The 12121-nt window shown below is 37.6% G+C and overlaps 2 protein-coding genes across 2 annotated transcripts in view; one reads left to right on the top strand and one right to left on the bottom strand.

Annotated features, from left to right (window-relative positions):
* The window catches only part of LOC116290549 (uncharacterized), a 24881-nt gene extending 20055 nt beyond the window's left edge, over window positions 1–4826 (top strand). Inside the window, exon 7 of the mRNA XM_089040319.1 lies at window positions 4310–4826. The gene's annotated coding sequence lies outside the window, so the exon portion shown is untranslated. The remainder of the gene's footprint in view (window positions 1–4309) is intronic.
* Window positions 1–8865, bottom strand: part of LOC116297173 (organic cation transporter protein) — a 10507-nt gene extending 1642 nt beyond the window's left edge. Inside the window, exons 1-8 of the mRNA XM_031705343.2 lie at window positions 8488–8865; window positions 5582–5728; window positions 4319–4599; window positions 2786–3034; window positions 2097–2231; window positions 1687–1766; window positions 1194–1302; window positions 290–362 (exon numbers count right to left, since the gene is read on the bottom strand). Coding sequence (XP_031561203.1) covers window positions 290–362; window positions 1194–1302; window positions 1687–1766; window positions 2097–2231; window positions 2786–3034; window positions 4319–4599; window positions 5582–5728; window positions 8488–8757 — 1344 coding nt within the window. The 5' untranslated portion in view covers window positions 8758–8865. The remainder of the gene's footprint in view (window positions 1–289; window positions 363–1193; window positions 1303–1686; window positions 1767–2096; window positions 2232–2785; window positions 3035–4318; window positions 4600–5581; window positions 5729–8487) is intronic.
* Between the last annotated feature and the right edge of the window lie 3256 nt (window positions 8866–12121).

The raw sequence follows: 12121 nt of genomic DNA on the forward strand, positions 1-12121 counted from the left end.
GTATCCATATTCAGGTGTCTTCTCATGTGCAACCATTAAACAAAAAAATGATACTCTAGGGAATGACACGAGCATGTTCTGTAATAATAAGGTCTATTGGGAAAAGTATCATTTTTACAGAACACGTGTCATTCTCTTGAGAATAACGTTCTTTGTTTGAGTTGTGTCCATATTCATGTGTCAATAATACTCTAGGGAACAAGAAGTGTTCTGTAATAATAAGATCTTTTGCGAAAAGAAGGTGCAAGTCGGATTGCATTTTACTTGATTTATTTGTGTTGTGTCTTACCAGCATCACGATGTATGGCGATAAAATGGCTCCAATCCTTGCACAAGTCGATCCAAAACCAATACCGACATTCCTGCGCGCAAAGTATTTAAAGCAAACAGAATCATTTATAACTTTCATTACTTTTCCTAAATTGAAATCACTCTTCAAAGAAAATTATCTGGGTCTTTATCTGGGTGCTCTGGTTTTCCTCCCTCCGTAAAAATCAACTGCAAGAGCCACATGATTCCCATCATCATCATCATCATCACCATCATATCATTATCATCATCATTATCATCATCATCATCATTTCCATCATCATCATTGTCATCATCATTATCATCATTATCATCATCATCATCATCATCATTACCATCATCATCATTATCATTATCATTATCATTATCATTATTATCATCATCATAATCATCATAATTACCATCAACATCGTCATTATCATAATCATCAACATCATCACCATCAACATCATCATCATCATCAACATCATCATTATCATCATCATCATCATCACCATCATCATCATCATCATCACCATCATCATCATCATCATCATCATCATCATCACCATCATCATCATCAACATCAACATCAACATCATCATTATCATCATCATCATCATCACCGTCATCATCATCACCATCATCACCATCACCATCATCATCATCATCATCACCATCAACATCCTCATTAATATCATTTATCCGTTTCAAATGTTCTTTCAACAAGAGAGAATCCTGTTGGAAACTTGCGATTCCGCGCGAGACAGGAAATGACGTCAAGTGAAACCCACCAATAGAGTGCAACCAACATGGCGGATATGACGTTAGTGAACCAAAAGATTATTTTCATCATAGGACCTCAAAGTAGTAGCAAGTACATTATTACCATTTGACACACTCACCTGATAACGGTTGGATAGAGTTCAGAGGTGTAAAGGTAGACATTGTTGAAGCAACAAGAGTTCAAGACACGACCAATGATGGCGATGGCCAGGACAGCTGTCTTGTTATCTGTTGATAGATTCCAAAACAAGCAAACATTATCCGATGAAATATGGACATCAGTGAATCGACTTGGCTAACCTCTGTGGTCTCTGGTTTGATTCCTGGACTCAATGTTTCTTGAGAAGAGTTTGTTGGGTGTCTCCTTTCTTTAATTTTTTTTTTTTTTTTCGGTTTCTCTGGGTTTCCCAGCCGGCTTTCTTTTCTCCGCAAAACCCCAAACCGAAAAACCTAAATTCGTATTCAATCTGTGAGTTATTCTCATCTTTGAGGATCACCCCATTGATACCTATCTCTGTCCCCCTCAAGGGGTCACATATATTCAAAACTTGTGACACCCCCAAATCCTCCGATCTCCTACCCCCAGGGGTTAAATAATAACCGTCCCCTTACCTCCTGGGATGACAAGTACAGACAGACAAAGTAAGGCGCTTAGGAACATGTATCCAATGAAAGGAATACGACGACCGAATCTGAAAGCAAAACAAATTTTAAAACCACGATGCTGTTTGGATGGATGGATAGATGGATAGATGGATGGATAGATGGATGGATGGATGGATGGATGGATGGATGGATGGATGGATGGATGGATGGATGGATGGATGGATGGATGGATGGATGGATCGGATGCATGGTAGGGTGGATGGATGGATGGATGCATGGATGGATGCATGGATGGATGCATGGATGGATGGATGGATGGATGGATCGGATGGATGGTAGGGTGGATGCATGGATGGATGGATAGATAAATCTTAATCATCATACTTGTTCAATATTATTAGACTTGCCCTACTTACTTTTCCATCAGGAAGTAAGAGATAGGGAGGTTAGGAATAGTGAGGAGTCCCATGATGAGAAAATTGAAGTAGATGTTACCAGACAAGGCAGTTATGTAAAGATAGAAACCAAAGTACACCATTGAGATCACGAACCTAAAAACGGAGAAAATATCATGCATAAAAAATCTTGCTTAGAGAAATTTTCAGATTTTTAGAAACCTTTTGTGCGCAGATATAATCCTTCCTTGCAAGAGATGCTATATTGTGAAAGGATTCCTAACTACATGGCCTACGTGAGCAAAATGTCTCAGTTCTGCGTTAAATGTGCACTTTAGATCGAACCCTGAAACAACCTCTGTGCTGATCTAAGTCAGGGCACGACTAACTCACAGATTGAACCCTGAAACAACCTCTGCGCTGATCTAAGTCAGGGCACGACTAACTCACAGATTGAACCCTGAAACAACCTCAGGGCTGATCTAAGTCAGGGCACGGCTAACTCACAGATAGAACCCTGAAGCAACCTCTGGGCTGATCTAAGTCAGGGCGCGGCTAACTCTCACAGATCGAAGTGAAGGCGCCACATTGGCGCTTATTTCAGTTATTTCCTTTCATATTGGAAATGTGCATATTGTAGCTCAATGAAAACTCGATAGAACTTTCTCGAATACTATTATTTTCATCTCGGAAAAGCTAAAACAATTTACCAGTTGAATCCAAGAATGAAGCTTCGTTTCCTGATTTTCGGTGTTTTGAACAAATCAAGTGGCGAAAGTTTTCTTTTTCCCCTCCTTTCTTTTTCCATCTTCTCATTTTCTTGTACTTCCTCGAGGAGGTTCATCAGCTCATCTCGGTTTAATTTCTGCTTCTTTCTTCCACCATACTTCATGAGTTGGTTGCAGGCCTCGTCCAGACGATTGTTGGCCACAAGCCATCGTACTGTCTCCGGTACAAACCTTAAAACGAGGCGAAACATTATAACCTATTCTTGGGATGATTGTTACATCATAGCCGCCATTTTGTTTGACAATAAAAAAGCATAGAATTTCTCATTAGCTTCTCTTGTTAGATCTCCTTCAATAAAAATATTGCATATAATGTGTTCCTTAAGGCCCTGTTACACGTTGAAACTTTTAGCTGTGAAACGGTATTTAAGGACAACTGAGTTTCTATTATGGGGCTTGGGCGTCGACGACGAAACACACGACGACGACTGAATAACGGCTTCAATGTTGAAAAAGCTTGGGGCGAGCACTTTCTTTTCGGCGGGATAATTGAAGGGTTAAGCAACTTCGTACGATGACGACGAACAATTATTTACTATTTATTTCGAAAAGAATAACTCAAACATATGATGAATATACTCATATTCAGGCTATACAATCACTTTTCGAATTAACAGTAAGTTACGACAAAAAAAAAAAAAAATTTCGTACGCGTAAAAAGAGCATGTGAACGGCTTGTAACTAGGAAATTCCGTCGTCGACGAAGACAGGCCTAGGACGACATATTCTTTCGTACGCACCTGCGCAGTACATTAGAAATGTAACGATCCGACTTCCGGTCGTCGTCGTCGTGTGTTTCGTCGTCGGGAAGTTCACGAAAAGTAGAACTGTTTTTACTCGTGCAACCGAAACTTGTGTCGCGAACAATTTTCAGGACGAAATAGCGCCGTGTAACTACACCCCTGTGAAACTTGACTCACAAGTTTCAGCCAAAAGTTTCAACAGTTTTAACAGGGCCTTTTTACAGGCCGGTTTAGACGGTACGATTTTCGCCTACAACTATCGTATACAACACGCTCGCGTCTGTCGTAGGCGAGTTGTAGGCTTGATTTACACGCTACGACTCGAGTTGTAGGATGGCGCGAGCGTGTTGTATACGATAGTTGTAGGCGAAAATCGTACCGTCTAAACCGGCCTTAACGCTTCTCTTGTTAGAACAACCAATATGGCGGCTATTTTTCTATATTTTTGGTGACGCAAATCACTAATTTGCAAAGAAAATATATTAAAATTTCTTGTTTATCATTTAGTTTTGCCAATCTAAACAACAGAAGAATATCTAAATTCAAAATTTGCCGCTAATCTATTGTCTAAGTACTCAAACACTATTGGATAATTTGTGGAAAATTTGTCGAGGTTTCCTTGGTTGGAGTAGTCACACTGTAATATGTAAAACCTTTACCAAGCGTGTTTTTAATAGCTGAATATGTTTATTTTTATGTGTAGGTTCCTTACCTCCAGCACAAAATGAATGGGATGATAATCAACGTAGATATCAATGTTAACATTCTCCAGTCACGAATAAGGTATGCCAAAAGGAATGAAATCACATCCCCGAAGTCCCAAAAGAAATCCTGTATTTTACCAGAAAATGTTCGCCTACGTGGTCCAACGATCTCGATGATGTACACATATTGACAAAGCATAAGGGAGACAAGGAAAAAACCGACGAAGAGCCGAAGCAAGGCGAGTAGAGAAGGACAGTCGGCGAAGTACGTTCCAATGGAAGAGACAAACTGCAAGAAATTAATGAAGTACTAAAGTGAGTGTGGTTGTGAATAATTCATTTTCCACCTTCTTAGTTACTGTTGCTACGTCGGACAAGCCGAAATGTGTTTTTGATATACAGCATGGAGCATGCAGACACCGATTGCTGAAAACTGTAAATGTATGTCTTAGAATCACTGCATTCTACTTAAGGTAGATTAAGATAAAAAATCGATAAAAAATCTTACAAATTTGAGTTTGTGGTCTGACACTCTGCAATTCATTGGGAAAATTTCCATAGTTTGGGTGGACACACAAGCGTGTAGTCGGGAGCGGTCTATTCGTACACTACCGCTGTCTTCCTTGACTACAGACTCATTTGCTCAGGCTTAGCCTCGAACCAGCGCAAGGGCGGATCCAGGGGGAGGGTCGGGGGGTCGCGACCCCCCTGTCATTCCTGAGGTTAAATGGGCTTCCTGTGGTAAAAATGCGACTGGGATTCCTTTGCCCACAAAATTTACCCCTTAGACCCCCCCTTCAAAAAAACCCTGGATCCGCCCTTGCAGCGTCCATATATTCATAAATACCAACGGTAAAGTAAAGAATGCACGGCTTTAAAACAATTTGAAATTCCACGGACTTTCACTAGAACACGTGAATATTCTACACAAAACCTGAGCAACAGAGAACTCGAAACTGGAGTGTTGCTGCTCAACCTCAGCCTCGTCACGGCGTGTAATACATTCTTTAGAAATTGCCTACAACTTGTGTAACGGGATCCGTGAAATGGCCTATTGATACGTAAGACACGGAGGCCATGTTGGATGATATAACAAGAGACTAATGTCGAATCTTTTGATAAATTGATCCAACATGGCGGCCGTGACAACCATCAGTTATGCATGCAAATTCACGAAAAATGTTGAAAATTGTTTTTTTTAAAGCATTTTTGAAATGAGGGATTTTGGTAGTAAACGACAGAGGGAACAAATTACAATTTCATTTTCTTACCATCATCGAGAGGCCGACTATTATACAAATTCGTCTGCCAAATGTGTCCGACAACCATCCACCAGGTATGGAACCAAGTAACATTCCAATGAAGAAACATGACTGGACTGTCGCACCGATGTGGGCACGGTCACAGATAAGGTTCCACTGACAAAACAAACAAACAAATTGGAATATCAGTATGAAGTGTGACCTTGAGACAAGCATGGTCATCACGCTGTATTGCTTACTATCAATCACGTGACTTTTTGGAGTTGACTGGGGGGCAAACAAGCGGTTGACTGGGGGGCAACTAGCGGATGCTAAGTCAAAACATATCAAAATAAGTCCTCAAACTATTGTATTTGACTATTTTCACGACATCAAACCAGAAAACAAGAGATCAAAACAACCTCGCCAGGATTCTACAAGCTATCAAAAAAAGCGCTATTACCGGAAGTGACGTCTATTGATAGCAACCTATGGACACCATTTTTGCGATAAATCAACGGTACACAGGGAAAGCGGGGCTAGTTTTGGATTGGGGACGCTAATATTTCAGAAATACGAGTTGCTGTATTCTATTGGGGTTTCAAAATCCGAGTGGAATTCCAAATTCCAAATTTGAAATTCCACGAGGATTTTGAAACCCCAATTATAGAATACAGTGAAGAGTATTTGACACGACATCTTCTACTCTTTTTATTATGTTTATTTTAATTTAAAAGTTCTAGTACTTTGAAATATTTCAAAGTCCGAGTAGTAGGACTTTGAAATATTTCAAAGTACTAGAACTTTGAAATGCGTTAGGTCGTATTTGATGGGGGTTTCAAACTACTGCACGTGGGCACAAATAAGAAACCCTGGTTGGTCGATGAGCTCATGCATAATTAATGAGTATAAGATTATTATATCAAATAGAAAATAAGCGCAAATAAATCAAAAATGGTGGGAAAATTATTGGTGGAGCATAAAGCTAGAGTAAACAACTTTACGAAGATCGTTTACATTTACGCCGATTTCAACAAGATCAGCTTTTCAAGGGGACCATTGACAAGCAATAGATAGAAAACCATTCAAAGTCTTTACGAGTTGCCATTTAATAGGACTCTTGGGCTTAAAGGAGCACGCACCAAAAGACTTGAATAAAATTAATTATCCTTCGTGGATGAGCTAGTAATCTTTTAGTAAAATGCTCTTAAATCTGAATCTTGCTGTTCCAAGACACCTGAGGAATGAAGACGATATAAAACAATAGCCAAGGTAATGAATCTACACTAGACTACTGTTTCGTTTACGAAAATACTTTGGAACAAAGGAACAATAGAATAATAGGATTCTTTCATCTCGACCTTAGTGCACGCTTTTTGAATAAATAAGTAGAAGTATATTTAAGTACGGAATCGCCTTAATATAAATTCATTCAGAAAATATAACTAGCTAAAAACTAGTGTGAGCTGCGTCGGTGTTCCTAATGAAACAGTTATGATAAAAAGGTAAATTATACACCGTGAAAAGATGAAAAAACGAAGGACTAGCGTCCGAAACGTCAGTAAGTTTTTTCATCTTTTCACGGTGTATATTTTACCTTTTTATCATTGCTGTTAATTCACTCAGTCAAGTATAACACCGGCCACCGGGTAAGTTATACCGTTTCTAGATTTGTCGCTATTTTTTTTAGATAGTAACGTTTTGTATCACAAATATCTCTAGATTTCGAACAAGTAAAAGTAACAGAAGATGATTTTAAATGAATAAATGATTAGATGATTAGATGATTAAAGCTCTGAAACCATAGTCGTCAAGTAACATCGTTTATTTCTAAACAACTACAAAGCAAAATTCCTAATAAGCTTGCTCCAGCAAGACAATCAAGAAAGATCTAATTTGTATAGTTGATGTTTTAAAAATACAATTTCGTTTCCTGGTACACGTAAAATGATCCCTAAGAATTCATGCAATTACCAATGGTGTTTTCATCATATGTAAATATGATATACATATACCTTCACATATTTACCCTTCGTGCAGACCGAATTTAACTGTCGTTAACGACACATTTTTAATACATTTTAGAAATTAATGGAGAAAAATAAATATTTCATCGATGATTATGTAATAAAGAACTGGTTATATTGCTTGATGAATCGAAACTCAGAAACAATATATGGATATGGCCGAGCGGTCATGCAGTAAGTACTTCTACTAGATACTGAAGAGTACAAGCTTAGGAATTAGATACTCCTCAAAATAGAAGGATTAGATAATTAACTGTTTTGGGTGGTGTGGAAACATTGGCAAACTGACGAAAACACGAGGTTTGGTCTTATAAGGTTGATACATACACTCAATAATTTGCTTCTTAAGGCCCTGGCTAAACGAGAAAACATGTTTCCAGAAACATGTTTACCGCGCGCATGTTTTCTCGATGTTTCCCTGCATGTTTAGCCACATGCGAAACAACGTGCAATAAATTTTTCTTCCAAGTCGCAAAAAATGTTTTTGCTGTGCGGCAGAAACATTTCATGATTCCAAGACGCATGGAAACATTGTTTCACGATGTTTCCTGACAGTTTTGCCACCTTAGGAAACATTAGGGAAACATGTTTCCTCGTTTAGCCAGGGCCTAATAATAAAATTTTTCTTGTTTAAGAAAATATAATAGGAAAACCTATGAATGTCTATACAATTTTTTTTCGAATACGTAAGGAAATGATTCCTTGATTTGAGGAGTTTGCTCCGAGTTCAAAATAAACGTATAAATTCTATCCAATTAGATCCATGAGCGATCAAGTCACTGATCAGAACTACCTCGGGCAACTGAGCAATCAGCCCTCTGTTATCGACATATTACGACAGCTTTGTTTTTAGCGAAACCAATGTTGACGAATGGATTTACGATCACCTATAAGCACCTAAACTCTCACCTCGGATACGGCGCTCGTAAATGGACCATCAAAAGTATAACTTGTACAGTTATCACAACATTTTCCCGACGGACACGTGGAGTTGGGAGAACTACAATGAAACTTTGGAGTTCCCGTTCCAAACACTAACAACGCGAACTGTAAGGAAATGGGCGTTAGAAGCAAATTCCCAACTATGTAAAGGATCTTTTGATAGCTTCCAAACGAGCGGACCCATTGAAAAACGTCATCTAGTTGGAGGCGATTCTTTTGGGGTACTTGGCCTTCCATGTTACTGCGACGTCTGTCGAGACTTGTTTTTACTTCCTTTGAAATTTAAATGAATGACATAACAGAACTTCAAGTAGAGAAGTGACAATCAAAATACATACAATTGGTCTATATGGGTCGGTAACTTATATTGCCCTCCCTGATAGGCTCGGCTGGCTCGGCAACGTGCATAAACGGAGTCAACAAACTCTTATATTAATTCATGAGCAAAACACATTATAGCAATATCAGCCAACCGCGAAGAGTTACATAACTTCGGATAAAAACCAGTTCATAGCTTGTATTTTCTTGGGTAGATTCAATTAAACTATTGTATTGGTTACTAATCTACACTTTTGTAAAGTAAGTTAGAGTGGTTTTCATAAGTTTACTAGTTAAACAATTGTATTCACTAGAGTGTAACAGTAAGATCAATACAACAGGAAACAGAAGAACTAGATTGTAGTTGATGGATTGCAATGGTTCCCAAGAGAGTGAAAATACAAAAACATGGCAGCCATTGTGGTGTCCTAATGATTTTGGTGCTAATGAGAAATACTTTGTTGAAAGGCACTTTAGTGCCTAATCCAATTACTAAAGGCACCAACATAGCCGCTATGATAATCGAAGAATAGTACATCTTAGGTCCGCTATTATTTATCCTTTATATTAATGACCTTCCAAATTGCAATCTTTACTCAAAAGTGAGAATGTATGCGATGATTCTAGTCTTTCTATTGCAAATTCTAATGAAATTATCTTAGAACAGCAAATGAATCATGACTTGCGTGAAATACACACATGGCTTAAAGCAAATAAGCTAAGCCTAAAATGTGGTCAAAACTAAATACATGATTATTGCTAGTCAATACAAGATAAATCATCTTGAACATGAATTTCAAATCCAAGTAGATCAAAAGTCCCTTGTAAGGGAAACAAAGTATAAATATCTTGGAGTTGACATTGACTTGGAAGGATCATATAGAAAATATTGCTATGAAGGTCTCTGGAGGGATTGGAGCTCTAAGGCGTGTTAAGCATCTTGTACCATACGATACATTAATTACAATGTACAACTCTCTTATACTACCATATTTCGATTATTGTAGTGTTGTGTGGGGGAGTTGTAGGAAAAGGATGAGTGACATTCTTCAGACACTTCAAAATAGAGCTGCTAGAGTAATAACAGGTTCGAATTATGATAGAAGATCAATAGAAATTCTGTGTGAGCTCAAATGGGATAATCTTGAAACTCGAAGATATAAACAACTTGCAAAAATGATGTACAAATCATTAAATGGAATTACTCCACATTATTTGACTCAGATTTTTAGTAGCACAAAATCTCTGCATTGTTATAATCTGAGAAACAGATCTGGAAAAACAGCTTCCATTACAGGGGGGCAGTTCTCTGGAATAATTTGCCCAATCATACTAGAGGGCAACCAAATCTTAATTTTTTTGTAAAAAACTTAGAATAATTTATTATTAGTATTATTAAGCTATTTTTAGTAGATCGTAGTAAATTAGAACATTAGGATATATAGAGTAATTTGCAAATTTTGTACATATTATTTGATCTAATTATTTATTATTTGTTTTTGTATATACGGCTCTCTGGAAGAGCATTTTTATGAAGAGATTCCGTATTGAAAGCATTTCAAGGGTTTATGGAAATCACTACATACTAATTTGAAAAGAACTAGACGCACTTTTGGTGCGTTTACTCGGGCTACCATCAAGATGTCCAACTGATAATAGATATATTCTATATCCCTACTCAGAGTAAAATTACTATGATTGAGTCTGAGATTGAGATTCTTATAAACATGGGATAAACCGTTATACAGGCACCATATTATTAGAGAGTTTTAGATTGACATTTTTTCTCCCCGCGGACGGCAAACGTGAGCACGTTTTCATAGTTTTCCTGTATTTTACTTTACCTTTTGCAAACGTTCTCACCAAGCGCAAATACTCTTTTGTTTTTCTACTACTTGGACTTTTTTGCGATTCTCTTTAAGCTATTTAAAATTATTTTTTACTGGTCAACTGACGTTTCACGTTTGCCGTGAACGTAAATCTAAAACTCTCTATTGTGAACTTGGATTTGCCAGAAGTTGCTGATAATAGTTATAATGACATACATTCATTGCTTTTTTTACGAAACATATTTCTTGAGAAGCGCTTTTAGACCATAATTTCCTTCGTCTGGGTAAAGAACCAGAAGCTTTGCTTATTTTGAGCTTCCGATGATAAATTTTGGGACAAGTCTTGGCTTGGACGACGTAAACAACACTTCATGTGAATAAATATTAGCTTTTATTATAATTTTATTTATTTAAATTGCACTCAGTTCTCAAAGATTGTATGGGCTTCCTGTGATTTGAGTTGACTTGAGTTTCATTTGGGCTCATTTCGCGTGGCAATCGACTCTGCGGTTATGTGATTTCAACTCTGCCTAGTTTTCATGGCAGATTCTCGACTACAACAACAGATAGACAGAAAACCTAAACCAGGGCCTAAACCTAGACTTGGCCTACCACAGGTAGCCCGAGTAATAATACATATGCGGCTTATTATTTGATGTGACAGCTAATTGACAGGCAAGGAATTGGCATTTCAAATGCCCTGAGGACCAAACTGAACAACAAGCGACCGCTTGTTATGCTGGCTACGAATCACTGCACTTTCTGTCGAGCTATTAGTAGACTTGAAGAGCATCACTATCTGATTGTTACACAAATACAAAATGAAGGCTGAAAATCAGTGGAGTGAATATTTTTCGAAAAGGGAAGCCAAATTTTCAAACGTCACAGCGGCCATTATGGGGTACCAAAACAAGGCAATACATTTTCTATTCTCCAGGAACTGAACTCTATTTTTATGCAAATACTGTGCAGAAAGTTTCTATTGTTTATTGCTGCCTTCTCACGTGAGTGAAAACGCTCTATATCTTAACATACTAAAAGATACCTTAACGCTGATCTTTACCCAAGATATAACGAGCAAGACAGTACGATATCTCTTCATTTGGCACTTTATACTATAAAAGTACAAACATACTTATGGGAATAACCAATTTATTTGTGCTGTCTTTGACATACTGAAAAAATGCGTAGAATCTAAATAATAATTAAAAAAAAAAACAAGAACAAAAACAAAAACAAACAAACACACACATTGATCTTAAATTGTTCTAGTGGTTTTTAACTTCTTCTTGGGTAATTTTTTCCATCTCGTTTTACCCTCCCCCTCCCCTACAGTAAAAGAAAATAACGAGAAAAAACGGATAAAATCTACACATACCTAGTTTTCGCCATTCTTTAAAAGTCCAGGTAAGGTCAAGCCAGTTTAAAAGTGACAATTTCGTATTTTTTCGTGA

This window comes from Actinia tenebrosa, unplaced genomic scaffold (assembly GCF_029948245.1).
Source record: "Actinia tenebrosa isolate PJP-AT-01 unplaced genomic scaffold, QUT_ActTen_1.0 PGA_scaffold7__59_contigs__length_16204524, whole genome shotgun sequence".
NCBI classification, from domain to species: domain Eukaryota; kingdom Metazoa; phylum Cnidaria; class Anthozoa; order Actiniaria; family Actiniidae; genus Actinia; species Actinia tenebrosa.